At 47.5% G+C, this 26,622-nt stretch overlaps 1 protein-coding gene across 1 annotated transcript; it reads left to right on the plus strand.

Annotated features, from left to right (window-relative positions):
• The first annotated feature begins 259 nt into the window (after positions 1 to 259).
• On the plus strand, positions 260 to 18,624 carry LOC142563445 (uncharacterized). Its single transcript, XM_075673998.1, is given in 5 exon segments — positions 260 to 1,113; positions 2,730 to 2,941; positions 5,086 to 5,231; positions 17,541 to 17,652; positions 18,192 to 18,624. Coding segments are annotated over 5 exon segments (1,467 nt in total). The 5' UTR covers positions 260 to 549.
• Positions 18,625 to 26,622: the final 7,998 nt, after the last annotated feature.

Below are 26,622 nucleotides of genomic sequence, written 5' to 3' on the forward strand. Positions count from 1 at the left end.
TTCTCGGCTCTTTTGTGCGTTTTCTTTTTGTAGACGCCGCTAGTTCGTCTAAAGCCCAACGGATGTCTCTGTAGTTTTCTGTACATCTTTACTTTTATTTGGGTCATAATTCTTCAGGCAAATGCTGTCATCAAGTTCAAACTCGGCGGATTCCGCCAACGATTGGCTGTGAGTATTTGAATCTGTGCGGCCTGATTGGCCCTGATCAACGAAGAGTTGGTATTGGTGATCTGTTTGCTCTCGGGCGGGATGTTGTGACGTTTCCCGAGGGTCCCAGGGCAGTTCGCGCCGGAGACACCGAGGGACGAGGTCGCAGCGAGTGCTGCTGAGATGTCGCAGTTATGAATTGTACAAGTGCGTAAATGCTTATATTCGGTTAACCAAAGTTCAAATAAATCGAATCAGGAAACGTCTACGGATCTCCAGTGTGCTCGCTTCATCTCTCCGGCGCGGAACAAGTAGCGGACAACTTTCTACGCTACACCAGTTCAGGACAGAGGGCGCTTTTTAGCATCATTTTCGCAGCGCCCCCTGGGCAATGCAAGCCCCATGGAGAGACTATCAGCCTTTCAGTTTGCGTGCAGAACTTCTGATGCTGTATTCGGGGCTCCGTACGTTTTGCCGTGTGTACCAGGGCCATCGTTGCGCGACAAAGGAGACCCAACGGAATTCTATGAAGACATGTTTTTCGCACGATATTGTTTCACGAAGGGAACAGTCCGAGAACTACTGGCGTTTCTACCGATTGGAGCGAAAGACGACTATAGGGGACTACCGCTGCCACCAATGCTGCAAATGTTGGTCACCCTGCGATTGTACGGTGCTGGTACTTTCCAAATTGTCGCTGGAGACTTGCTAAACGTGTCGCAGCCTACAGTTTGTCGCATCGTGAAAAATGTGACTCGGCTTATCGCCAGACATCTGTTCAGAGCGGTTGTTCGTTTCCCAGGAGCCTCCCAAATGTCCAGCGTGATGCGGGACTTTTACGAGATTGCTGACTTCCCCGGAGTGACCGGGTGTATTGATTGCACACATGTGAGAATCAAAAGCCGTGGTGATGACGATGCTGAAGTATACCGCCACCACAAGGGTGTGTTTTCTGTGAATGTTCGGGTATGTGCACTAAGTGATTCATTGCAAGAATATAATAGTTTTGTGTCAACATGTGCTTCACCACAACGATTGTATTAACGAATTTTCGCAAGTAGAGCCAATGTGCAATACGCAGAAATATAAATGTGGAGCAAGAAGTACAGGAACCGCGTTATATAAGATTCTTTTCCGCGATACATTGCGTCAGCGTTTCCTCGTTTCCTGCGGCACTATACGCGGACGCCGTACGTCGAGTGGCCGATAACAGCGATCTCCGCGTTCGAGACGCGTCTCAGCCTGAGCATGATACATATGGTCTTTCGGCGGGGACAATTCTCAGCTTGCTTTCGAGGCGTGATCGACCAAATAAATTACCAACGGTGCACGTCCCTCGATCCGGTGACGGCAGCGGCTACCTATGGGCAGAACAACGCAATTTCGAGACAGAAAAGGTTTTTTTATCTCCCCTTGGTACATCTGCCGACGCTCCGCGGAAAATGCGGAATGGTTGAGTGACATGTAGGTCGCCGTGGTGAGAGTAGAGCGTGGCGAAGTGGCTATCGGCTTCGACGGAGCAGATACGGCGACGCGACGCCGCGTGGCAGATGCTGTTCTGTGGTTGCTTGTGTTTATCGCGCGTTCGTTGTATGCGCGAGCTCTCGCCTGTATTTTCAAGTTGCGTCGTCCCGCCGACAGGTACCCACTGCCGTCACCGGACAGATGGATGCGCACCGTTGCTAATTTATCTGGTCGGCCGCGGCTGGCGGGTATCTTTACCTAAATAGCACAGATATTTCACGGTAGCCATGAGTAAACGTAACAGGTAGCGAATACGTGAACAAAGATTGTTTGCCTAATACGGCCCCTGCTTTCGAAGAGAACATTTTACGTCAAGACTTTTTGTGCGACTACAAGCTTTTAAAAACCTTTGATGCCTTTGTCACGGTGCTGTGAAAAAACCAAATGTCACGGTGCTGTGAAAAAACCAAAAACAAAAATCATCCGCAAAGCTTACCTTTAAAAGAAATGCAGGACATCGTAGGGGTGATGCGCAGAAAGAATTGTAAGCGTGTGAGTTTAGTAGGGGCCGAACACTAATTGCTAAACACTCGTTAGGTGCCTGTTTAGAGGCTTTATATGGAGCACTTGCTCATTTTTCCAGCTTTGCTACAAGAACCAAAGGAGCAAAAAAATTTATGTGCGAAGGTTACAGAGGTCATATACAGGCAAACGGAATTCTCAAACAGCTCTAAACGAACAGCTTCGCTATAAATAGGGCTGTGATTATTCAATGTCGCGCAAAACTGTTGCCCTTATTTATGAAGCTCCGTATATGCAAGCTAACACACAGCGCCTGTGTGTTGTTACCTTTGACTACTGTCCACATTTGTTTTGTTAGTGCTACAGTATTATATTAAATAGCTACCAATTTCATATGTGAGTTACCGATTATTATTGCTCGCTGTAGTTAATGTGGGAACTCTGAACGATATCGTAGAGATAGCCTAACTTCAAGTATGTTACAATTTGCAACTGTCCAAGGTTTTATACGTGATTTTATGTTCATTGGTGCATGTTATGTGATGCCGGTACTTCCAACCGTTGGTGTGTCTCATAATAGCGTAATATTTCTGCAGGTTGTGGGGGGACCACAGCTACAGTTCTTCAACGTTGTGGCAAGCTGGCCAGGGTCTGTACATGGCAGAAGGATATTTGACAACTCCCGGGTGCGAGTTCTTTATGAATAACATCAGGTCCCAGGAATTCTTTGAGATATGGGCTATTCGTGTTTCCCATTCCTAATGACCCCCCTTGCAGACCCAGGTTCAGCCAACACTCCAGAAGGAAGGCAAGTAACTAAATCAAATAGGCCCTAATGCAAAAGCTGATTTTAAAATTAGAGCATGTTTGTAAACTGAATCAGAAAGCTAATCTACACTGCTAATCCCTGAATATTGACGCAGCAAATACAAACAGAGGTACACTAATTAGATTGCTGATTGTGTTAAGGACGCACACTGTGCAAGTAGGCAATTGCATTATTTTTGTTATTATACGTCCAACAAGGCCCACATCAAGACGCACAACTCCGTGGAGAGGGCTTTTGGTCCCCGCAGGGGCGTCTGTGTCAGCAGGCGTTTGGTGTGTGGCGACACCACGTACCCGAGCACACGAGGGTTGGACCCTCCCGCGTGTAGCCGTGCGCGGCTTAGCCGTGTCCGGGGAAAAGGGGATCCTGGGGGTTGAGCCGATGCCGGGTGTTCGGACCTTTAAGGCCCCCCCCGGCGGAGGCAACACACCTCTTTGGCTTTGGCTTCTGCTTCACGTAGACGGCACCCCCGGAGTGACCCACCCGGGGGAAATCGGTAGTTGCCTTTTCCTATCCTCCTCTCTAATCTTCGTCTTTCTCTTGCTTTTGGTCTTTCCTGTCTCCTCCTAGCTTCCTTTTTATTTCCACTTTTGCCAGGCAGCAAGGGTTAACCTTGTGTGGTATAGCCAACCTTGGTTATAACAGATTTGGTTATAGTAGTATCGTACAGCTGGCGCGTGTAGGCCATGTCTTTTCACGGTCCTGCAGCGTCCCCTTGTTGGACTCCATGGTGGGTGGCTGGCGGTGCTGCCGAATTTCCGCATATATCTATGGCAAGTTCTTTTCCACCCCTTCCTGATCGACATCATAAACGAGGGCGCACCGAAGAAGTATTTAAGTTCTATGGTAGTCATAATGAAAAGTTTCCCAAATTTCATGTCATCCACTCGGAGAAAACCGCAAAGTCAGCGGGAATGATCTCTCGTTTTCTAATATCTAAATCAATAACCGATATTCTTGGCCAAGGCTTTAACGTAACCAAACTTGCAAGTGGGGATCTCCTTTTGGAACTGCGAGATAAAAATCAGTTTGAAAAGCTGCCGAATTTTGTCTCTTTTGGGGACGTTCCAGTGAATGTGACACCGCATCGCACCATGAACACCAGCCGTGGTGTTGTATCAGATAGTGACCTGATTGATCTGACAGAGGCTGAACTACTTGAAGGCTGGAGTGACCAGAATCAAAATGAGGCGCGATGGTAAAGAAATTCAGACTAAGCATCTTATTCTAACATTTGGTTCAGGTGTCCTGCCCGAAACAATCGAGGCAGGCTATGTGAAGATCAGGGTGAGGCCGTATTTCCCAAATCCCCTCCGATGTTTTAAGTGTCAAAGGTTTGGCCATAGTTCCCAGAACTGCCGTGGCCGACTAACCTGTGCCAAATGTAGCGACCATGAACATCCGTCCGAGTCATGCCAGAACACTCCACACTGTGTAAATTGTGAAGGGGAGCACCCCGCGTACTCGCGGTCCTGCCCACATTGGAAAAATGTAAAGAAAATAGTGGCACTCAAAACCAAAGAGAACATTTCGTTTAAGGAGGCACGCAGGCGCGTATCCTTACCGAAGAATAGCTTTGCCGAAGTGGCGCATCAGGGGGCAGCGCCACAACGGCCTCCGGCGGCTGTCCGGCCCACACCTAGTGAGCCGGCAGTGACGTCACCTGCCCCCTCGGCGGTTGCGGCTAGCGCAGCTCCGTCATCCGAGAAGGGGCCGTCGACCTCCGGGCTGGTGGCCTCAAGGGCCTCATCCTTTGAGAAGAGGCTTTCTCAGCAAACAAATCGCTCACGAGAGCGGGTGTCCAGCGCTTCGCAGGAGGCGATGGACACGACACCAAGTCAAAGGGCGCCACTAGCGCCTAAAGAGCGGCGAGAATCGCTCGACCGCTCAAAAAAGAGAAACATCGCATTACAGGACCGGAAAAGGGTCCTGTAACCTGAATTCTTTTTCTAGCCACACAGCACTAACCTCGTTCCCGTTATGGATACCCAAATAATTCAATGGAACGTGAGAGGACTTCTTCACAATCTTGATGATGTTAAAGAACTCCTTCGCAAATTCACTACAAAGGTGCTGTGTGTCCAAGAAACACACCTAAAAGTAACACAGACCAACTTTCTCAGGCAATATGCCACTTTCCGCAAAGACCGCGAAGATGCACTCGCCTCCTCAGGGGGTGTAGCCGTAATAGTCGATAAGGGCGTTGCATGTCAGCAAATCAAACTCCGAACTCTCCTTGAGGCAGTTGCAGTCCGAGCTGTGCTGTTTGGTAAGTTAATCACAGTTTGTTCGATATACGTCTCCCCCTCCTGTCAATTTTCTAAAGCAGAGTTTCAAAGCCTTATCGATGAACTTCCTCCACCATACATAGTCGTTGGTGATTTAAACGCACATAGCCCCCTGTGGGGCGACTCGCGTTCCGATGCGCGTGGGCGCCTGATAGAAAATTTTCTGTTTTCTTCAGGTGCATGTTTATTGAACAAAAAAGAACCAACGTATTACAATCTTACGCATAACACATACTCGGCCATAGACTTGAGCATCGTTTCGAGTTCACTATTTCCTTACCTTCAGTGGTCTGTTCTCAAGAACCCCTATGGGAGTGACCACTTCCCAATTACATTAAACCTAACCAAACCAGATGCATGTTCGCCGCATTTCCCTCGATGGAACCTCGAATCAGCAAACTGGGAACTGTTTCGAGAAATCACGTGTTTAGGATGGGACGACATTTCTGATTTTAATATAGACGATGCTGTGGCATACCTAACTGGTTTTATTACTGACGCTGCAACAAAATGCATTAAACAATCTAATGGACTGGCAAAGAACCGTAGCATCCCATGGTGGAATGACGAATGCCGAAATGCACGCAAAAATCAAAACAAAGCTTGGGGATTGCTTCGTAATTCTCCAACAGCTGAAAACCTTATTAATTTCAAAGAAGTCAAATCTCAAGGCAGGAGAACACGTCGACGTGCGAAAAGAGAGAGCTGGGAGCGGTACATATCTAGAATAAATACTTACAAAGACGAGGCAAAAGTGTGGAATAGGGTGAATAAACTAAAAGGCCGAGAGACCAACCCCCTGCCCTTAGTAAGTACCCATGGAGATGGCCTGGAAGACCAGGCAGACTGTCTGGGGGAACACTTTGAGTATATCTCCAGTGTGTCGCATTACTCACAGTCATTCCTAAAATTCAAAGAACGCGCAGAGCGACAGCGCCTTGATCGGAAATGTGCCCAAAATGAAGATTACAACTGCCCGTTCAGTTTAGCTGAGCTCAAAACTTCTCTTGCTAGTTGCAACTGCTCAGCACCAGGTGGTGACCGTATCATTTATGAAATGATCAAATACCTGCATCCTGAAACACAGAAAACACTCCTCTCACTTTTTAATGTCATGTGGGCCGCTGGGTATGTTCCATCTTCTTGGAAAGAAGCTGTAATAATACCCATACTCAAACAGGGTAAGGACCCGTCCTTACCTAGTAGTTACAGGCCTATCGCTTTGACAAGCTGTTTCTGCAAGCTTTTTGAAAAGATGATAAACCGGCGCCTAATCTATATCCTTGAGAGCAATAGACTACTAGATCCTTACTAGTGTGGTTACAGAGAAGGCAGGTCGACCGCAGACCACCTTGTCCGCATTGAGTGAAATATAAGGGATGCCTTCATACACAAGCAGTTTTTTCTCTCCGTATTACTTGATTTGGAGAAAGCATACGACACCACGTGGCGCTTCGGTATTATTCGAGACCTTTCCGCTATGGGTATCCGCGGGAGTATGTTAAGTATCATTGAAAGTTACCTTTCTAACCGCACATTTCGTGTTAGGGTGGGCCATGCCTTGTCAAGGTCTTTCACCCAGGAAACTTGTGTTCCACAAGGTGGTGTGCTAAGCTGCACACTCTTTATTGTGAAAATGAATTCTTTGGGCATGGCTATCCCACGAACGATCTCATACTCTGTATATGTCGATGACGTTCAGCTTGGTTTTAAATCATGCAACTTAACTATCTGCGAACGACATGTCCAGCACGCCTCAAATAAAGTGGCAAAATGGGCTGACGAGAGAGACAGAGAGAGAGAAAACATTTACTCGGACCATCGAGGTGGTTGCTCTTGAGGTCGAGTGGGTGGTGTCCTCATTCCAGGACTCCACTGGCCATGGCTGCTCGACGTACTTGCTGGACGAGAGCTTCTTGTCCCGCCAGGTCAGCTGTCAGCTGTACCTCCCACCGCTCAAATGACGTGCTAGGCGTCTTTAAGTGTTGCGGTTTGCCCCCGCACCCCCACGAGATGTGAAAGAGTGTAGGGCGTGTGTCGCAGCACCAGGGGCAGATGCCGCGATATGTATGTGGGAACATTTTACTGTATCTGTGTAGGTTTGGAAATGTGTTAGTCTATAAGTCGGAGAGCTACGGCATCTTCAGTGCTGAGCTTTTTGTGAGGCGGAGGATAAATCCTGCGGTTGAGTCGCTGGATCTCGAGTCGGTCGCAGTAATTGGATGGCAGGGGCATGAAGGTAAAGGGTGGGGATTGATGAGACGATTGGTCTTGCCCCGCTCGGTTCATTAGCGCTCGAGCTAGGGCGTTCGCCCTTTCGTTCCCCTCCAGACCCGCCTGACCCGGCGTCCACGTGATTTGATGGTATTCTTGCAGCCTCGGGCCTAGAATCTGAGCCGCCAGCAGCGGTGTTCGTCCGTTCGTAAAGTTACGGCAGGCCTGTTGCGAGTCGGTAACGACGTGGACTTCCCTGCTTACCCTGTCTTCTTGCTTTATTACCAGCGCCGCGGCTATGGTCTCAGCCGCAGCTGGGGTCTCTGCCCTTACGGAGGCCGCGAGGGTCAAGGAGTTGTCTCTCCCGTTCACGGCGGCTACCGCGAAGAGGCCCCCTACAGGGTACGCCGCCACATCCACGTACGTTACGTACGGGTCACCCTTGAATTGTCGGCGCTGTCTGTCGACGCGAGCCTTGCGTCGTCCTTCATGGAGTTCATGACTCATGTGCTTCGGTATCGGGTTCGCCTTGATCTTGCCTCTGACCTCTGGCGGGAGTGATCGTTGCCCATCGAGGGCACGGAGCTCCGTTGCCGTTCCGGTCCGGTGGAGGATGGCTCTGCCCGCCGCCGTGTTCTGTAGTCTGGCCTTTTGCGAAGCCATAACCGCGTCCGACAGCTCAGCGAAGGTGTTGTGGATCCCGAGGGCCGCTAACTTCTCGTTTGAGGTGGTGACAGGGAGACCCAGGGCCGTTTTGTACGCGCCTCTGATGATGGCATCGACTTGTTCTTGGTCGCGTTTGTTTAGCGAGTGATAGTGATACGGCATGCTATACGTTATTCTGCTGATCACCAGAGCCTGGACGAGGCGAATCGTGTCCTCTTCTCGCATGCCCTTGCGGCTTCTTGTAATTCGTTTTATAATCCGCGAGATCTGGTTGGTGGCAGACCTTAGGGTTTGGATGGTATGGGAGGCTTTCAGGTTACTCTGGATCCAAAAACCCAGAATCCTAGTCTTATTGCCTTCCGTTATCTTCTGGCCCTCAAGATAGAGGTCGATAGGGCCGGGGGACTTGTAGATTCCTCCTCCGTGCACCCGGATCACTTCGGACTTTTCGGGCGCACAACGCATCCCGCTCGCTGCCGCAAATCTCTCCACGGCCGTCGCGGCCTCTTGAAGGGTCGCCTCCTTTCGCGCTAGGGAGCCCTTGGTGGCCCAGAGCGTGATGTCGTCTGCGTACAGGACGTAACCTAGGTCGGGGATCTTCCGCAGCTGTTTGGTCAGCGCTAGCATCGCGACATTGAATAGAATCGGGGAGATTATCGCCCCTTGCGGTGTTCCTTTGTTCGGCACGTCGATCGTATCCGATCGAGTCTTGCCTATTCCGATGGTTGCCGTCCGGCCCGTCAAGAACGATTTAACGTAATTAAAAATGCGCTCCCCGCAGCTGATGTCGTTCAGTCCCTTGAGAATGGCCTCGTGGGAGATGTTATCGAAGGCCCCTTTTAGGTCGAGTGCGAGCAGGAGGTGTTCTCCTCCCTTCGGGATGCCCTTGAGAACTTCTTCCCTTAGGATTAGGAACGCATCTTGAGCAGAAAGTCCCGGCCTGAAGCCAAGCATGGTGTGCGGCAAGCGGTCACCGTCCTCTATGTAATGTTGGGGGCGGGTTTCGATGACCCTCTCGTACAGCTTGCCGAGGCACGAAGTCAGCGAGATGGGACGCAGGGCGTCGATCGCGGGCTTCTTGCCGGGTTTGGGAATGGTCACGATTTCCGCGTGTTTCCACTCGTTCGGTACGTGGCCCTTGCTCCAGAGTTCCCCGTTTAGGTATTCGGTCAAGTCCTGGATGTTCATCGGGCTCAGGTTTCTAATCATGGCATTGGTGATTTTGTCAACTCCGGGAGCAGTGTTGCGCTGTGAGGCTCGTGCCGCGGCATACACCTCTTCCTCCGTGATGGGAGCGTCCAGTTCTGGTCTTGGTTCTCCTTCATATTTTAGGAGGCAGGGTTGTATGGGGTCGCTACCCAGGTATCTGGTTTTTAGGGTGTCAATCAGATCCTGGTCGTTTCCGGGGAACTTGTGGGCGATTTCTAGAAGCGTCCGACTGGTTGTCGATTTCGCTTTGTCGGGCTCGATCAGGCAACGTAGGATGGCCCACGTCTGCGCCGTACTCAGGGTACCCTTGAGCGAGGTGCAAAACTGTACCCAATTTTGCTGCGTCAACTCGTTTGCGTAATTTCTGGCTTCGTCTGTTATTTTCTCGATTCGTAGACGTAGTTTCCGGTTTAACCGCTGTCGCTTCCACCGTTTGAGGAGGCCCTTACGGGCTTCCCACAGGTGTAAGAGCCGGCGGTCGACTTCGGGCGTCTCGACCGTGCGCTGGATGGTTTTAGTGGTTTGAATGTGGGCGTCCCGGAGGTGCTGCATCCATTCCGCTATGTCCGTTATACCATTTTCGGGCGGGGGGTACTGCCTGAATGCCTCCCAGTCCGTAAGCCTAATTTCGCCAATTGTTCTCTTGAGTTTCGGCGTGGATACAGAGATGCTGAGGATATAGTGATCGCTGCCCAATGTTTCGCCCAGGTGCGCACATGAGTATTCCCTTACGTTTTTTACAAATGACAGGTCCGGAAACGTGTCTCGACTTACACTGTTGCCTACTCGGGTTGGTTGGAGGAGGTTGGTTATCAATTCGAGGCCCATTTGGTCAACCGCATCGAGGAGCGACCTTCCCTTTTGCGTGTCTTGTTGGTAGCCCCAAGTCGTGTGTCTAGCGTTCATGTCTCCAACCACAACCAGCTGGTTGCAGCCAGCGGCTCTCACGCTGTCGTAAATGATGTTGCGGAAGTCGTCTTTCTGAGCCCTCGGCGGACTGTACAAATTCAGGATGAATGTGCTACGTCTACCCCTCTTCTGCGGGAGGACTTCCACTAGCACGTGATTAATGTCATGATGTTGATAATGTTGTCCCACGGCCGTCACCGTTTTGTGAACTAAAACCGCGACCTTCGGTGATCCCGCGTGTTTAATTACGTAGTAACCCCGCTGACGAAAATGGTTTCAGGTTGAGCCCACAGAAAAGTACCTGCGTTCTTTTCACGAATAAGAGAGGAATAGTACCACGTCCTGCTGTTGAGCTCTCTGGTAGCAGATTACCTGTAAGCGCCGAGCACAAGTTTCTCGGCATCATTCTGGATTCGAAACTGACATTCATCCCGCATATTAAATACTTGAAGGCTAAATGCCTCAAAACAATGAACTTATTGAAGCTTCTATCAAGTACAACATGGGGCAGTGACAGGAAATGTCTTTTGAACCTGTATAGGTGTCTTATCGGCTCACGTCTTGACTATGGCGCTATAATATATCAGTCCGCTACACCAAGTGCTTTAAAGATGTTGGATCCTGTCCATCATTTAGGAATCCGCCTCGCGACTGGAGCCTTCAGGACAAGCCCCGTACAAAGCCTTTATGCAGAAGCAAATGTATGGTCACTCCATTTTCAGAGATCATATAGCACTTTTACATATTTCCTCAAAGTAAATTCTAACCGCGAACACCCCTCTTATTCATGCATAAACGATATGACCGATGCCATACTCTTCAATAACCGACCTGCAGCGAGAAGACCGTTCTCTTTGCGCGCAAGGAACCTCAGTGAGGAGATGAGTGTTCCGGTGATTGAACATTGTCCTATGGCTGCAGCGAAACTGTTAGCGCCATGGAAGTGGCAGCAGATAGAGCCTGACACATCCTTTGTAGAGGTCACTAAACATGCGCCAGAGACATATCAAAATGCATTTCTTGGAGCTCCAGTACAAGTACTCGTGTACAGAGCTCTACACAGACGCTTCTAAGTCGCATGTCGGGGTATCCTACGCAGCCATTGGTCCATCCTTCTCGGAATCCGGTGTGCTGCACCCTGAACCAAGTATATTTACGGCTGAGGCCCATGCACTGTTGTCGGCTGTGAAACATATCAGAACATCAAATCTTCAAAAATCAATTATATTTACAGACTCTTTAAGAGTCGCAAAAGCTTTGAAGTCACTCTGTAAACACAAAAACCCTGTACTTACAGAGCTCTATTCCATTCTCTGTAGAACGTATATGTCTAAACAGCATGTCATTATATGCTGGGTACCTGGCCATAGAGGCATCGAGGGGAATGTACTAGCTGACGAAATGGCTACATCAATCACCTCGCAAGCTATTATTCCTACGGCTGCTGTCCCTGTCACAGATCTGAAGCCTCTCTTACGGAAGAATCTGCGAAGCCACTGGCAACGCTTGTGGGACATGCAAGCTACGAATAAGCTTCACTTGATTAAGCCAAAGTTAGGTTTCTGGCCCCCGAAAGCGAAAACACGACGAACTGATGTCCTGTTCTGTCGACTCAGGATAGGACACACCTATGACACCGACAATTTTTTACTGACTGGAAATGAACCTCCAACGTGTGGTAGATGTGGTGAGAGGCTGACCGTTCTCCACGTCCTCTTGGAGTGTCGGGAAGCCGAAGCTGAGAGAAAGAGACATTTTCCCCTTGTATATCGTCAGCACACCCCTTTCTATCCAGCAATGTTTCTTGGTGAAGAACCGTTCTTTCACACCAAATCAGTTCTAAATTTCTTGAACGATCTGAACTTGCAAGTTTTTAGCCCCAGATATTCATAGCACATCCTCTTTCTAGAGGATGCCGCTGTGATGGTAGTCTAGCATAGCACATGCCTACAGGCCCTTGCATCCCAAGGACTCTGTAAGGCAGTTGTGCTTATTGGAAAAAGTATATCTGTGAGATATATTACTAAATCATCATTACTTCACAATGTGTATTTCGTGTCCATTGTACAGCCCATTAACCATCGGCATAATTTCATCTTGTATCGGTTTTATGCATTTTAGAGCGACTGTTTTCAGGCCCCTTTACAGCCGCCGTAAGATCTGCCCTTCGTTATTCATACCTCCATTGGGAACGCATTACCACCGGCCTGGCGCTCTTTGGCCTCATTTGGCCCTTGCGCCACAAAACACCACATTCATCATCATCAGGGCTTTTGGTGTTTGGAAACGATGCTTCCCTTGCTTCGACATGAAACTGCAACACAGGCCCTGTAGTGCTACAAGCATCATTACCGCTTGTGCTGCTCTACATAGTTTGGCACTGTCGCGAAGAAAACCCGAGCCAATCGAACCGCCGGAGCATCATCCGTCAACCAGTCGATGCAGACGCATGGTACGAAACACCTCTGAAGAACATTTCCCACCAATTGATCACGTGGCAGTCGACGGGTCCGGAATGCGGGCGCGGCAACTTATAGAGAGAAGCTTTTCTTGAAGTATGGTGCACGCTGTGACGATTTACGGAAACATGTGTTTAGTGCTAGTATTTTTTTGAAAAATTTAGTAAACCTCATGTAGTGCAGGCTAGGTGCGCCGCACATATTCACGGCATCAAGTAGTCCAGCTCTCCACTCTCGTGCAGCAGGAAGATTATAAGTGCACCCTGTGGTTGCAGCGAAGGGCATACGCTTCACTGCAGCTATTTCCGAACCTCTAGAGGCAAGCTGAGTAACAGTGCGTGGGACTGGATGAGAGAGAGGAAGGAAAAACGAAGCACTTCGTTGGTCCTTATTTCATTGTGTCCCACGCGACGTGTAACAACTGGCACAAGTCAGTGTACTTTTGCTCAAGAAATAGTCGTATATCATATTTTATCTTTATCGCAGTGAAAGTAAATCGAGAGAATAGGTGGTACACTGTACCATCCGCTAAGTTACCTCTGGTACAGAAATGTTGGAACACAGTGATCTCCTCCCATAAAAAATAGCACAAGAAGCTTCATTGGCTTCAACGACCCAAACAACTCGGTAACAGCATAACAACAGGAACCAACGTTCCGACAAGTGGACTTATATTTTTTCAAGGCGACATGTGCTCTCTTGGCACAGTGCATATAGGTATGGTTCTTCTAAAATGGACAGAGGGTAAGGCGTGTGGGCGACGCAACGATCAAGGGTCTATTAGCGGCGAGTTTGCAGAATTGAAAAAAAATAGGTGTGCTGCTTAACGTCGGCGAAGGAATGTAAGGTAGGTCCGTGTGTTAGCCGGTTGACATCTCCCTGTAGTTTCCATTTTCGTGACAGAAGCGTGAACAACTTGGGGAGTGCGAGATTCCCCGCAATAGAACCCCCCCCCCCCCCACACACACACTCCTTTTTCAGCTTATTTTCGTTTTGCTCATCGTCTAAAATTTCCACCTACCACGTTCCCCGTGTTTTCGCTGGATTCTCTGCACTTCCGCACAGGGCCTCGAAAGGAAGAACTGCGGCGCAGGAGCGTTGCCAGCCCAAAGTAATTTCTGTGTACTTCGCGCTCCGGCATGAAAGACGCACGCCAGCACCCGCCTGCTCCCCTCTCCACCCGAGGTAGCGTGAGTGCCCCCCCTCCTCCTCCGTATTCCTGGCGCGCCACTCGCTACACTCCACATCTATTGGTCGCGTAATACCATCACTTTACGCAATTTTGCTTCTTTATGCGCTTGCAAAATCTCTATATTTAGTTTATGCTTTTCATGTCCTGTTCTAATATGTCATCGTGGCCCTCCTGCAAAAGCCTCATTCGGAGTCCATGCTCCTCGCGCATTGACGCGAATATGGTTTTCCTCCGAAAGTGTCTTTTCCAATAGCGCCATTCTGCAACTAGATGGACTTGTAGTAGCAACCGCAACCTGCGCAGCGTCGAGTGGCGGACTGTGTTTTCTGGTGGAGTCTGCACCAGCACTACAAGGAGCATTGGTTGGCTGGCTCGAGGCGTCATTGGCTGCACATGCACCAAGCATTTCATTTGCGTCAGGAGGCTGCGGGGTGGTTGTGCCGTCACTTCCTGTTTCCATTACTGAATCTTGCAGCTGACTGTCAGAATTGCTCAGCTCTTCTGTAAAGAAGTGGTAGCTAAGCGTAAGGATAAGGCAATAAAAATTAAATGTTCACCAAGCTGCACGAGTTTGAAAGCTGGTAATTATCTCTCTGGAAATTGCGGCACATAATGATATGACAAGTACTTGCATTGCAAATCACTAATCAAGAGATTTGCAGTTGGTGTAATACTTCTGAAACATTCGCATGCGTACGTAAATACGGTACGAGTACTGGCTCTTCGGTACACATTTTTTTGAATTGCAAAGCAATTAAAACTACAATACACTGGTCAGATAACAGAAGCAGCGTATGCGATATATGCCAGGCAAAATTGAATGAATTTCTTTACGCTTTTTGCTCACCGCAACCACCCCATATTGGGCTCAGGAATGTGATGACTCAATATACGTAATGGCACAACCTAAGTATTACTGTACCGTAGTATTGCAGAACAGGCACGTCGTTGCCAGAATCATCGGCTGTAGCAGCCGGATGACTGGTTCGCTTTGAACCGGCGGCAGGTACACTGCTCCGTCCGAGTCGTCGTCATTTCGTATTCTGGTGGCCATATGACTTGCAACTGCCACCAAAACCGAAGCTGTAGTCATGCTGGCAGGGGCTGGTCGTCCTCCTAAATATAAACGTGTTCTTTTAGTACAAACACACGTGCATTATGGAATAAATCTTTACATGTTTGTGCGACTCATACACCAACGACATTGAGGTGCTACGAGGGAATTCTCACACCCTTCCGAATTCCCAGGGGCCTGCTATGCACCGTTTTAAATACACACAAGACTTCTCAAAAGCTTCACTATATCCTCTGCGAGGTTTTCGTAACACCTGGGTCCGCTTGCACAAACGCGAGCGTCTAAGTCCAGACTTAAATCCGAATCTTGTCTTAGCGTAACCTAAAATAAGACTGGACTTTCCGGCCATTATGAAACGCTTGCACGAACCGACGAGAATAAATTATAGTCCAGACTTATTGAAGACGTTAGGTACTTTTAGTACCTAGGTGGGAAATTTCGCCGTCGGCAGGGAATGAGATGGGGAATGGGCCGGAAGTTGGTTGCGGCGGCGACAGGCGTTCGCGCTGTCTAATAGTTGATCGCGATTCGATGTCAACATCCAGCCACACTCACGCCTTGTGTCACCCCTGCAGAAGCAGCCGAGCCAGCTACAAACGTTGACGGCAAGCACGTGTTATCAAGCTTGTCCTCGCAACCGCCCGCCAAGCGACTCAAGAGCCATCACTGGAGTGAAGACGAAAAATTAGATTTGGTACATATCATAAGCGGGAAAACCACGGCCTTATTTAGTAAGTTCAATTCGGCTGTGACAAGGAAAAAGCCTGAGCAAGCTTGGGCAGACGTTACCCAAAAACTAAATTCGCATCGCTCAGCGAAGAGGCAAGTAAAATAGCTGAAAAATCAGTGGCAGAACCTAAAGCAGCAGCTGAAGGTGACAGTTCAGCGCCTACGTCAGCACGAGAGACAAACCTGTAAGTGATCCCTTCTATTTGCAGTAAAATTTGTGTTGCGGTACCGACCGTTACGGTCCGTTCTAATTGCAATCACACCTTCCCTATCAAAAGTGAAGAAACATCGTTTGTACATGCAAAAGCGCGCTATCGTCCACTACCTTCGGGCATACACCATATCCGGCAGTTTCAATTAGCCAACGGGTAATAACTGTTTGGATTCAGCGACGTGCTTACTTTTGTCCACGGCTGAACAACTCCAATGCCTTACGCGTTTGCGGCGGTAGTTCATTTAGGCAACACGTGATAACTGTTTGAAGTCAGCGACGTGCTTACTTTGTCCACCCCTGAAAAGCTCGAACGCCTTACGCGTCTGCGGCAGTAGTTGTAGCTGGATTCAGAACAAGGCTAGCGCTCGGGTACGCGGCTTTCAAACTATCTATTCAGCAGAATATGGTTTTGCGCAATGCTTGTAACTCCTCGTTTCGTCATCGCTCGCGGAGTGAACTTTAGCAGGTATGCTCAATACGACCGCAACCAAGTGAAATATGGCCCGCTTCCATCAGTCTAGCGTAATACATACGAATACCGCCTGGCAAAGGAACGCGAGAAAGCGACGCTAAGTACACAACATTTGTCTCATGCAGCTGTTTATGGACAACAGCGCGACGAGGGCGGAGAAAGCCACATTCTTCCGATTTAAATTTAAAGTCGTGGATTTCGCTACCTCCAAAATATTGACCGGTATGCAGCATTCTGTAGGATAATATTCTTCCTTACTTGTTGAGCAGAATTATACTGTGGTCAATATTGAGATCTGAGAATTTATTGCCCGCTTCAATTTACTATTTATTGTAACTAGTTCCGAGTATGCGAAGCGTCTGTCCTTACCACTTCTTCAGAAAATAACAGAAATTGCAGTTAAGCGTGCCTCATTGCAAGTTACTTTTACTGGAAGGGCTGTAACTGTGATGAAAACCTAACTTTGAAGATGCAAGAAACCGATGCAAGAAAGGAATGTCTGAGAATAAATAGCACTGCACGGGATGAAAAGCTTTGCCAAATATAAAAACACAGATGGCTGTATACGTTTAGAGTATATCAAAGAAAATATGTCTCGCTTTTCGGCGATTGTTTTTGTCTCTGTGCTGTTCTTTTACATTTAATGCCTGCTGACTTAGGATTAATGATGTCTGTCTTGTTGACCTTCATATTCGTGATACAATTGAAGTTCAGCAGCAACAGGCAGTCCTGGCACACACTATAATTGGCAATAACACATGTAGCGGAATGCGAGCCAGCATCACTGGTAGCAACATAAAGTTTATTTTACACTCAGGCAAGAAAAACAATGAGTTAATATTTATACACAAAGGTTAAAAAAAAAGTAGGAAAGTGGCACGCACAAAAGCTGTTGGCTGAATAGTGTTTGCCAACCACAACAAAGTTCAAGAACACAAAAGTGATTAACATCATCTCTTGAATTAAAGGTATAAAGCAATCAACGTAATGTCACGTCCTAGATAGAAACGCAGTGTACGGTACACAACCTCTGCTGCTGGGCAAGGCTACTGATTGTGGCATGTTAATGTGACGTTTTCCCTGTGATACACATTGTAAGACAATGCAATGCTTATATTAGTTCCTAATGCAGCATTTCTTAATGTGTGCAGGTGCTGGCAGTAATGAATATGAGCTGCCTGCCTTGCTGGAGGCTGTCAGGGACGTCGTCGGAGCAAATAACCCAATTTTCGAGGGCACACCTGACGCTGTAAATCTAGACGAGTATGTATAAAACCTCCCCAAGTGAAATGAACTGCAGTCACTATGGTCTTTATGTCAACGATTAGAAAAAGTGCTGTGGTAAGAAAATAGTGCAACGTATATTTTTTGTATTTGCTGCTGAATGAAGATACACTAAATCTGGCACAAGAATTAGAGACTGCGATCACATGCATAAGACAGGATTAAATCACTAGATTGCTGCCTGTGCATTGCAAAACATAAGACATAAACATAAACATTGCACTCATAAGTTTATATCGTGCATAACGGCTCTAATTTGCTTATGAGAAAGCCCTTAAAATAAAATTTTCACACTTTCAACATTTAGTGAATACAAATACACAGTTAATACAATGCAAGTCCATAATGTTCAGCACTTCCTGTACAAAGAGGTAACCTCACCAGACTGAAATCAAGGCTCTGTACACAGCTGCCACATTGAAACAAGCAGAAATGCATTTCCGTCAGTGCTTATCATTCTGCTTACTCCCCTCTTTATACATATTAAGGACCACTAAAGGTGCAAATTGTTCACGCAGGCTCCATGATGATGGTGATGACCGGCCTTTGTCAAACCCTGCTGATGACCCAAGGCAACACGAGATAAATAACCGCTATCTGACAGAGGTGTACACGGACTATGAAGCCCCTCTGGATGTAGTTGATGAGGCAATGTTATACTCATCGGATCATACAGAAGCTGAAGGGGACACTGCTGGCTCAGAATTTGGCAACCAAGGGAGCCCACCACAACATGACGCATTGTCTTTGCACGATGACACGGTCCTGGAACCAGTACTGGTGGGAGCGGCAGTAGCCACCACTCCAGCACCATCGCCAGCAGCAGGAGGTCAAGCAGCCCTGAACACAAGAGGGCAACAAGCAGCAGCGGCACCTCAGGCTCCACACTCCTCATGGCCAGCCCAGCAGAATCATAGCCTCCAGAAGGCCATCCAGCTCAAGAAATGTTGAGTTGGAATATGCTCTCCTAGAAGGCAAAGAAAGAGCTGTTCATATTGAACTGAGTGAAGCAGGAGCTGCTGCAGAAGCAGCAGCAAAAGTGTCAGGCGCAGCTTAAGGCTGGAAGGCAGTCAGCGATGCTGCTGTTGCCGTCATCAGCAAATATGGAGCTATTGCTGATGCAGTTTTAGCAGCAACACAAGCATGAACAACGACAGAGGCGCGCAAAGCTGAGTTAGAGCTGGAACTACTTCAGCTAGAAAAAGAGCGGCATAAGCTCGAGATCTTCAAACTACAGCTGGAACTCAAACGAAAGGCCAATGAGATGGCAAATGGTGGGGAAGGAAACTGAGTGGGCCCATACTTTTTTAAAATTTTCATTCAGCTTTATACCCAAGATTATTTTATCAATCATATCTTTCGTAATGACGTTTCTATTAGCACAAAGGTTCGGAATAACCTGAGGTAAAGCTATCTGTAAGCTTTGTGATGCATATTTGTTATTTGTGGAGCCGGAATGCATTTTGGGACTTGTTTTTTTTCTCAGACATGATATGGTTTGATTTAATGGGGCTTAACGTACCAGAACAGTTCAGGCTATGATAGACGGCGTACTGTAAGGCTCTCGATACTTACGTCCACCTGGGATGGCATTTCACAGCACACGTGATACGAATATGTAGTTTCACACTGAGGCAAAAGCATATTGCTATGTGATATGTGCCTGGTGTGGTTGCAACCCTTTCTTGAAACAATGTGCAGGTCGAGTGGATGGGTTGTCTCTTTGTTCATGATGTGCTTGGCGTGTCATTCCTTATTGGAACTTCCACTGTTACGGCAACGTGTCAGCTGCGTCTTATGAGCAATGTTTGCAGATACAATTATCTTGTCTAAGTTTAGAACACCTATATGACATGCCAAGAAGCAGAAAGCATTCTGGTGTATTCCTTAACAATGCCTAGGTTTATCTTTGTACTCAATTTTCTTGCTTGGGTTTTGATATTTAGGATTCTTCTGTGCCCGTGTTTCTATCCACTTTCTAGCTATTTCTCAACTGCGATAAAACTATTGCATAATCAAATAGGGAATTTTTGTTGTCCAGGGAAACATACGTGTATGTTGGGGGCATTAACCTTAGTGGTAGCATTTTTGCTGTGAATTTAGTTTAGAACTGACATCTTAAATGATCTTCACGACTGTGGTACGCTTGCGTAGTTTTCACATTAACGCAATCTAGAGCATATCTAGGTGATATGCGTCGTCCTGTGACCACTTTTTGGAGCAGTATTCAATGCCTATATATATGGGTTTCCCTGCATACATAATATGGTTTCAGGTTCCATGATTCCCTACCTCAACTTGTGCTGTTCTGGCAACATGCACCGCTTTAACATAAAGAACAAGATTTAAATATCCAATCATCTTTTGTACTCGAGGTTAATTACGTAGATGAAATGCTAAGAAGCAGTAAATTTCTTGCTGGACTTTTTGTTAACATTCACGTTCTCTTGTGCAATTGTTTACTTTTTGGATTTTTTAGTTTTTTTGTTGTGTACACAAACAAAATGTAATGTGCTCCTGTTCACTGTCGAACGGTGTCAGCAATTATGACAAAAGCACTGCGCATTCAGCAAGGGCTTTCGTGAAGTCCAGGGCACGATATGTTAGAACAGTAACACAGGGAACAACATATTTCCCCTTTTCTTATTTCAGAATTACATAAAAAGCTTGAGACACGGGGAAATTGTTGCTGCACCAGTGCATTTCGCACTGTGTTGCCATGATCAGCCATGTCACTGGGAGGAGTTGGCACCTCTGGTGGAAGCAGGCATTCATCATCACTAGTGCATGCGTACACCTTGGCAATGTTGTGCAGCACAGAGCAGGCGATGGTGACAGCTGCGCACCGGTGAGGTGCGATTCGCAGTTCCCCATGCAAACAGTGGAAGCGCCGCTTCAGTTGCCCGATCGACCTACAAAGGCAAAGGCACACTCTTTTAATTGGTACAGTCACACCCAAACATAGTGGTAGCATGCAAAAATTGATTCATGTGTCTACATCACGCTACGTGCTTTTCCGGCTGTTATCTGTAAACGGTATACTGTACATTCACATTCTGAAAGTTGTGTTTTCTATTGAGCAGTGCGTATTTTCACTTGGCAGAATATCACAACAAAATGGAAGAGCACAGGGCACTTAAGCGCCATAACAGATGAGCACCTGCCTTCTTGAAATTATTGCTGCATAATATAAGTATGCTTCTGATAACCATAGTGCATGGAATAATTAAGGAAGATGTTCACTCCGCCTGTTTTAATGCCTCAATGTCTGAACCCCACATTCACAATGCAACCAGTACAAATTGAGTAATAATGCACACCTATGTTATGTTGTTACGTGGTGGCATGAGAGCTCAATCGCGTACTGCATAGAGCTGTGTGCGTTTTACCTTTTCATGTGTTGCTCACTTCCCGATACGGTGTATACGAAACCAACTATAGGCACCTGTGTTTGTTTTCGACCGAAGCGTCAAGATTTACCTCTCCACAATCGCCTTCGTTGTGCCGTATGCAGCGTTGTAGCGCCTTTTCCCTGGCGTGTTTGTAGTGCGAAACGGCGTGATCAGCCACGGGTAACCACTGTCTCAGAGTAGCACGCCGGTGTAAACGCCCCTGTCAAAGCGTTCGGCCACACTGCTGTTCGCCAGCATCCGCATGTCGTGATTGGCGCCCGGCCAGCGTGCGACGACACTGATGATGCGGCAGTCGCTGTGAACCACCAGCTGCACGTTTATGGAGTGATAAAAGTGGCGGTTGACGTAGGCTTCTTCATACTATCCAAGAGCCTGTATCCGCACATGCGTGCCGTCAAATGCACCCACGACGCGCGGAAAGCCAGCGAAAGCGCAGAAGCAGCCTTGGGCTTCCCGCACCTGTGTAGGCGAAGGCCAACTGGGAAGAAACCTAGGGCGGTCACCTTTAATTTCACGCCGATGTCACGCGCGGGCTTGCACACAATCACACGCGCGCATACTCAGGGAGGCACACGTATATAGCGTTGACATCGCGCTGACAATCAGACCGCTAAGCACGACGTCGACTTGAAAGAACAAAATCACGAACTGCTCGCTTGAGCCTGGAAACGTTATTCACGGAGAGCGACGCCTTCGCGGTACGTGCAATCAGTTAGCTTCGTTGCAGTCGAGTAGGTGCAAACATTTGAGACATCATACGTACGGCAGCTGGTTTTCTGGCAGCGCAGCTTGTTAAAACATTAAGTTCCACGAAGCAGGAACGCGCCCACACGTTACATCACGTTAGCGAGATCAATAGAGCCTAGTTCGACCGACGTTTCCACGTACTGGCCGACGCGGCCAATGCGCTCCGACGCACCCGGCGTCTAATGCTCGCCCTCTACACACGTAGGCATTTCACAGCACTAAAAGCCTTAATGTGACACGCGCTCCTATGTTCCGCAAAGCACTTCCGTGCTGCGTACTTATCGTCATGACGCAGTACTAAATCTGTCTACTAAAGTAAACACAGGGAGTGTAAAATAGATGGTTGGAGATATGCTTACCAGATCCAATCTCTGCTGCGACGGGCGAGGGCGAGAGCAACCCGGCGTACCGTGCGGCTTGCTGTCGATTCGTGGGCGCCGATCACATCTCAGGCAGTAATCAACAAGCAACCGGAGGCAAACAATTTCAGCGCCAGCATCACCTGCAGCTCGGCCCCCAAAGTACCGCTCCGACACGTCGGGTGCTCGATCTCGGAGCGAAGGAACTCGACAAGAATTGCTATGCCGTCCCGCCCGAAGCGCACGCCCCGCTGCAGCTCCTCCTCGCTGAAGGCGTCAAGCGGATTTGTCCTGTCGCGAAACACACGTTCGCGGCGCAGCAGGTGCTCGGAGAGCATCTGGAGGCGGGCCAACCGCAGGGCAGCCATGTTGGAAAAGACTGAATAAGATTTTTTGGATAAGCCAGCTCGAAGCAGCCTAGATTCCAGTCTCATTTCAATCTTTATTTGGTGTCTCGTTCCCGTCTAGTCTCTTTCGTGCAAGCGACTTATCATCTAGGGAAGATTAAGCCTGCAATAATATTCGATTGAGCCTGAATATCAGAATAAGACCGGACTAAAGAGCTTTATGCAAGCGGGCCCGCTTGCACAAAAGCGAGCCTCTAAGTCCAGACTTAAATCCGAATCCTGTCTTAGTGTAACCTAAAATAATACTGGACTTTCCGGCCATCATGAAACGCTTGCACGAACAGACGAGACTGAATTATAGTCCAGACTTATTGAAGACGTTAGGTACATTTAGTACCTAGGTGAGAAATTTCACCGTCGACAGGGAATGAGATGGGCAATGGGCCCGATGTTCGTTGCGGCGGCGACAGGCGTTCGCGCTGTCCAATAGGTGATCACGATTCGATGTCAACATCCGTCCACACTCCCGCCTTTGTCACCCCTGTAGAAGCAGCCGAGCCAGCTGCAAACGTTGACCGCACGCACGTGTTTTCAATCATGTCCTCGCAACCACCTGCCAAGCGACTCAAGAGGAATCACTGGAGCGAAGACGAAAAAATAGATTTGGTACATATCATAAGCGAGAAAACCACGGCCTTACTTAGTAAGTTCAGTTCGGCTGTGACAAGGAAAAAGCGTGAGCAAGCTTGGGCAGACGTTACCCAAAAACTAAATTAGCATCACTCAATAAAGAGGCAAGTAAGATAGCTGAAAAATCAGTGGCAGAACCTAAAGCAGCAGCTGAAGGTGGCAGTTCAGCGCGTACGTCAGCACGAGAGACAAACGTGTAAGTTATCCCTTCTATTTTCAGTAAAACTTGTGTTGCGGTACCGACCGTTACGGTTCATTATGTGTAGGTGCGGACATAAGTATGGAGCACGATATTCCGTTCTAATTGCAATCACACCTTCCCTATCAAAGTGAAGAAACATCGTTTGCACATGCAAAAGCGCACTATCGTCAACTACCTTCGGGCATACACCATATCTGGCACTTTCAATTAGGCAACGTGTCATAACCATTTGAATTCAGCGACGTGCTTACTTTTGTCCACGGCTGAACAACTCGAATGCCTTACGCGTCTGCGGCGGTAGTTCAATTAGGCAACACGTGATAACTGTTTGAAGCCAGCGACCTGCCTACTTTGTCCACCCCTGAACAACTCGAATACCTTACGCGTTTGCGGCGGTAGTTCAACTAGTCAACACGTGATAACTGTTTGAAGTCAGCGACGTGCTTACTTGGTCCACCCCGGAAAAACTCGAACGCCTTACGCGTCTGCGGCAGTAGTTGTACCTGCATTCAGAACAAGGCTAGCGCTCGGGTACCCGGCTTTCAAACTATCTATACAGCAGAATATGGTTTTGCGCAATGCTGTAATTTTCGCAATGCTTGTGACGCCTCGTTTCGTCATCGCTCGGGGAGTGAACTTGAGCAGGTATGCTCAATACGACCGCAACCAAGTGAAATATGGCCCGCTTCCATCTGTCTAGCGTAATACATACGAACACCGCCTGGCACAGGAACGCGAGAAAGCGACGCTGTCTAAGTACACAACATTTGTCTCATGCAGCTGTTTATGGACAACAGCGCGACCAGGGCGGAGAAAGCCACATTCTTTCCGTTTAAATTTAAAGCCGTGGATTTCGGTACCTCCTAAATATTGGCCGGTATGCAGCATTCTGTAGGATAATATTCTTCCTTACTTGTTGAGCAGAATTACACTGTGGTCAACATTGAGATATGAGAATTTATTAGCCGCTTCAATTTACAATTTATTGTAACTAGTTCCGAGTATGCGAAGCGTCTGTCCTTACCACTCCTTCAGAAAAGAAAAGAAATTGCAGTTAACCGTGCCTCATTGCAAGTTACTTTTTCTGGAAGGGCTGCAACTGTGATGAAAACCTAACTTTGAATATAGAACCGATGCAAGAAAGGAATGTCGGAGAATAAATAGCACTGCACGGGATGAATAGGTTTACCAAATATAAGAACAAAGATAGCTGTATCAGTTTAGAGTATCTTAAAGAAAATATGTTTGCTTTTTGGCGATTGTTTTTGTCTCTGTGCTGTTCTTTTACTTTTAATGCCTGCTCACTTAGGCTTAATGATGTCTGTTTTCTTGACTTTCATATTCGTGATACAATTGAAGTTCATCAGCAACAGGGAGTCCTGGCACACACTATAATTGGCAAGAACACATGTAGCAGAATACGAGCCAGCATCACAGGTAGCAACATAGAAAAAATTTTATTTTATACTCAGGCAAGAAAAACATTAAGTTAATATTTATACACAAAGGTTAAAAAAGAAGTAGGAAAGTGGCACGCACAAAAGCTGTTGGCTAAACAGTGTTTGCGAGCCACAACAAAGTTCAAGAACACAAAAGTCATTAACATCATCTCTTGAATTAAAGGAATAAAGCAATCAACATAATGTCACGTCCTAGATAGAAACGCAGTGTACGGTACACAACCTCTGCTGCTGGGCATGGCTACTGATTGTGGCATGTTAATGTGATGTTTTCCCTGTGATACACATTCTAAGACAATGCAATGCTTATATTAGTTCCTAATGCAACATTTCTTAATGTGTGCAGCTGCTGGCAGTAATGAATATGAGCTGCCTGCCTTGCTGGAGGCTGTCAGGGATGTCGTCGGAGCAAATAACCCAATTTTTGAGGGCATACCTGACGCTGTAAATCTAGACGAGTATGTATAAAACCTCCCCAAGTGAAATGAACTGCAGTCACTATGGTCATCATGTCAACGATTAGAAAAAGTGCTGTGGTAAGGAAACAGTGCAAGGTATATTTTTTGTATTTGCTGCTGAATGAAGATACACTGAATCTGACACAAGAATTAGAGACTGCGATCACATGCATATGACAGGATTAAATCACTAGATTGCTGTGTGTGCATTGCAAAACATAAGACATAAACATAAGCAAAACATTGCACTCATAAGTTGATATCGTGCATAACGGCCCTAATTTGCTTATGAGAAAGCCCCTAAAATAAAATTTTCACACTTTCAACATTTAGCGAAGACAAATACAAAGTAAATACCATGGAAGTCCATAATATTCAGCACTTCCTGTACAAATAGGTAACCTCACCAGACTGAAATCAAGGCTATGTACATAGCTGCCACATTGAAACAAGCAGAAATGCATTTCCGTCAGTGTTTGTCATTCTGCCCACTCCTCTCTTTATACATATTAAGGATCACTACAGGTGCAAATTGCTCACACAGGCTCGATGATGATGGTGATGACCGGCCTTTGTCAAGCCCTGCTGATGACCCAAGGCAACACGAGCTAAATAACAGCGATCCGACAGAGTTGTACACGGACTATGAAGCCCCTCAGGATGTAGTCGATGAGGCGATGTTATACTCATCGGATCATACAGAAGCTGAAGGGGACACTGCTGGCTCAGAATTTGGCAACCAAGGGAGCCCACCACAACAAGATGACGCATTGTCTTTGCACGATGACACTGTCGTGGAACCAGTGCTGGTGGGAGCAGCAGTAGCCACCACTCCAGCACCATCGCCAGCAGCAGGAGGTCAAGCAGGCCTGGACACAAGAGGGCAACTAGCAGCAGCAGCACCTCAGGCATCACACTCCTCATGGCCAGTCCAGCAGAATCATAACCTCCAGAAGGCCATCCAGCACAAGAAATTTTGAGTTGGAATATGCTGTCATAGAAGGCAAAGAAAGCGCTGTTCATATTGGACTGAGTAAAGCAGGAGCTGCTGCAGAAGCTCCAGCAAAAGTGTCAGAAGCAGCTGAAGGCTAGAAGGCAGTCAGCGATGTAGCTGTTGCCGTCATTAATATGGAGCTATTGCCGATGTAGTTTTAGCAGCAACACAAGCACGAACAAAAACAGACGCGCGCAAGTTGAGTTACAGTTGGAACTGCTTCAGCTAGAAAAAGAGCGCCATAAGCTAGAGATCTTGATACTACAGCTGGAACTCAAA

The sequence above is a fragment of the Dermacentor variabilis genome, chromosome 11 (assembly GCF_050947875.1).
Source record: "Dermacentor variabilis isolate Ectoservices chromosome 11, ASM5094787v1, whole genome shotgun sequence".
NCBI lineage: Eukaryota > Metazoa > Arthropoda > Arachnida > Ixodida > Ixodidae > Dermacentor > Dermacentor variabilis.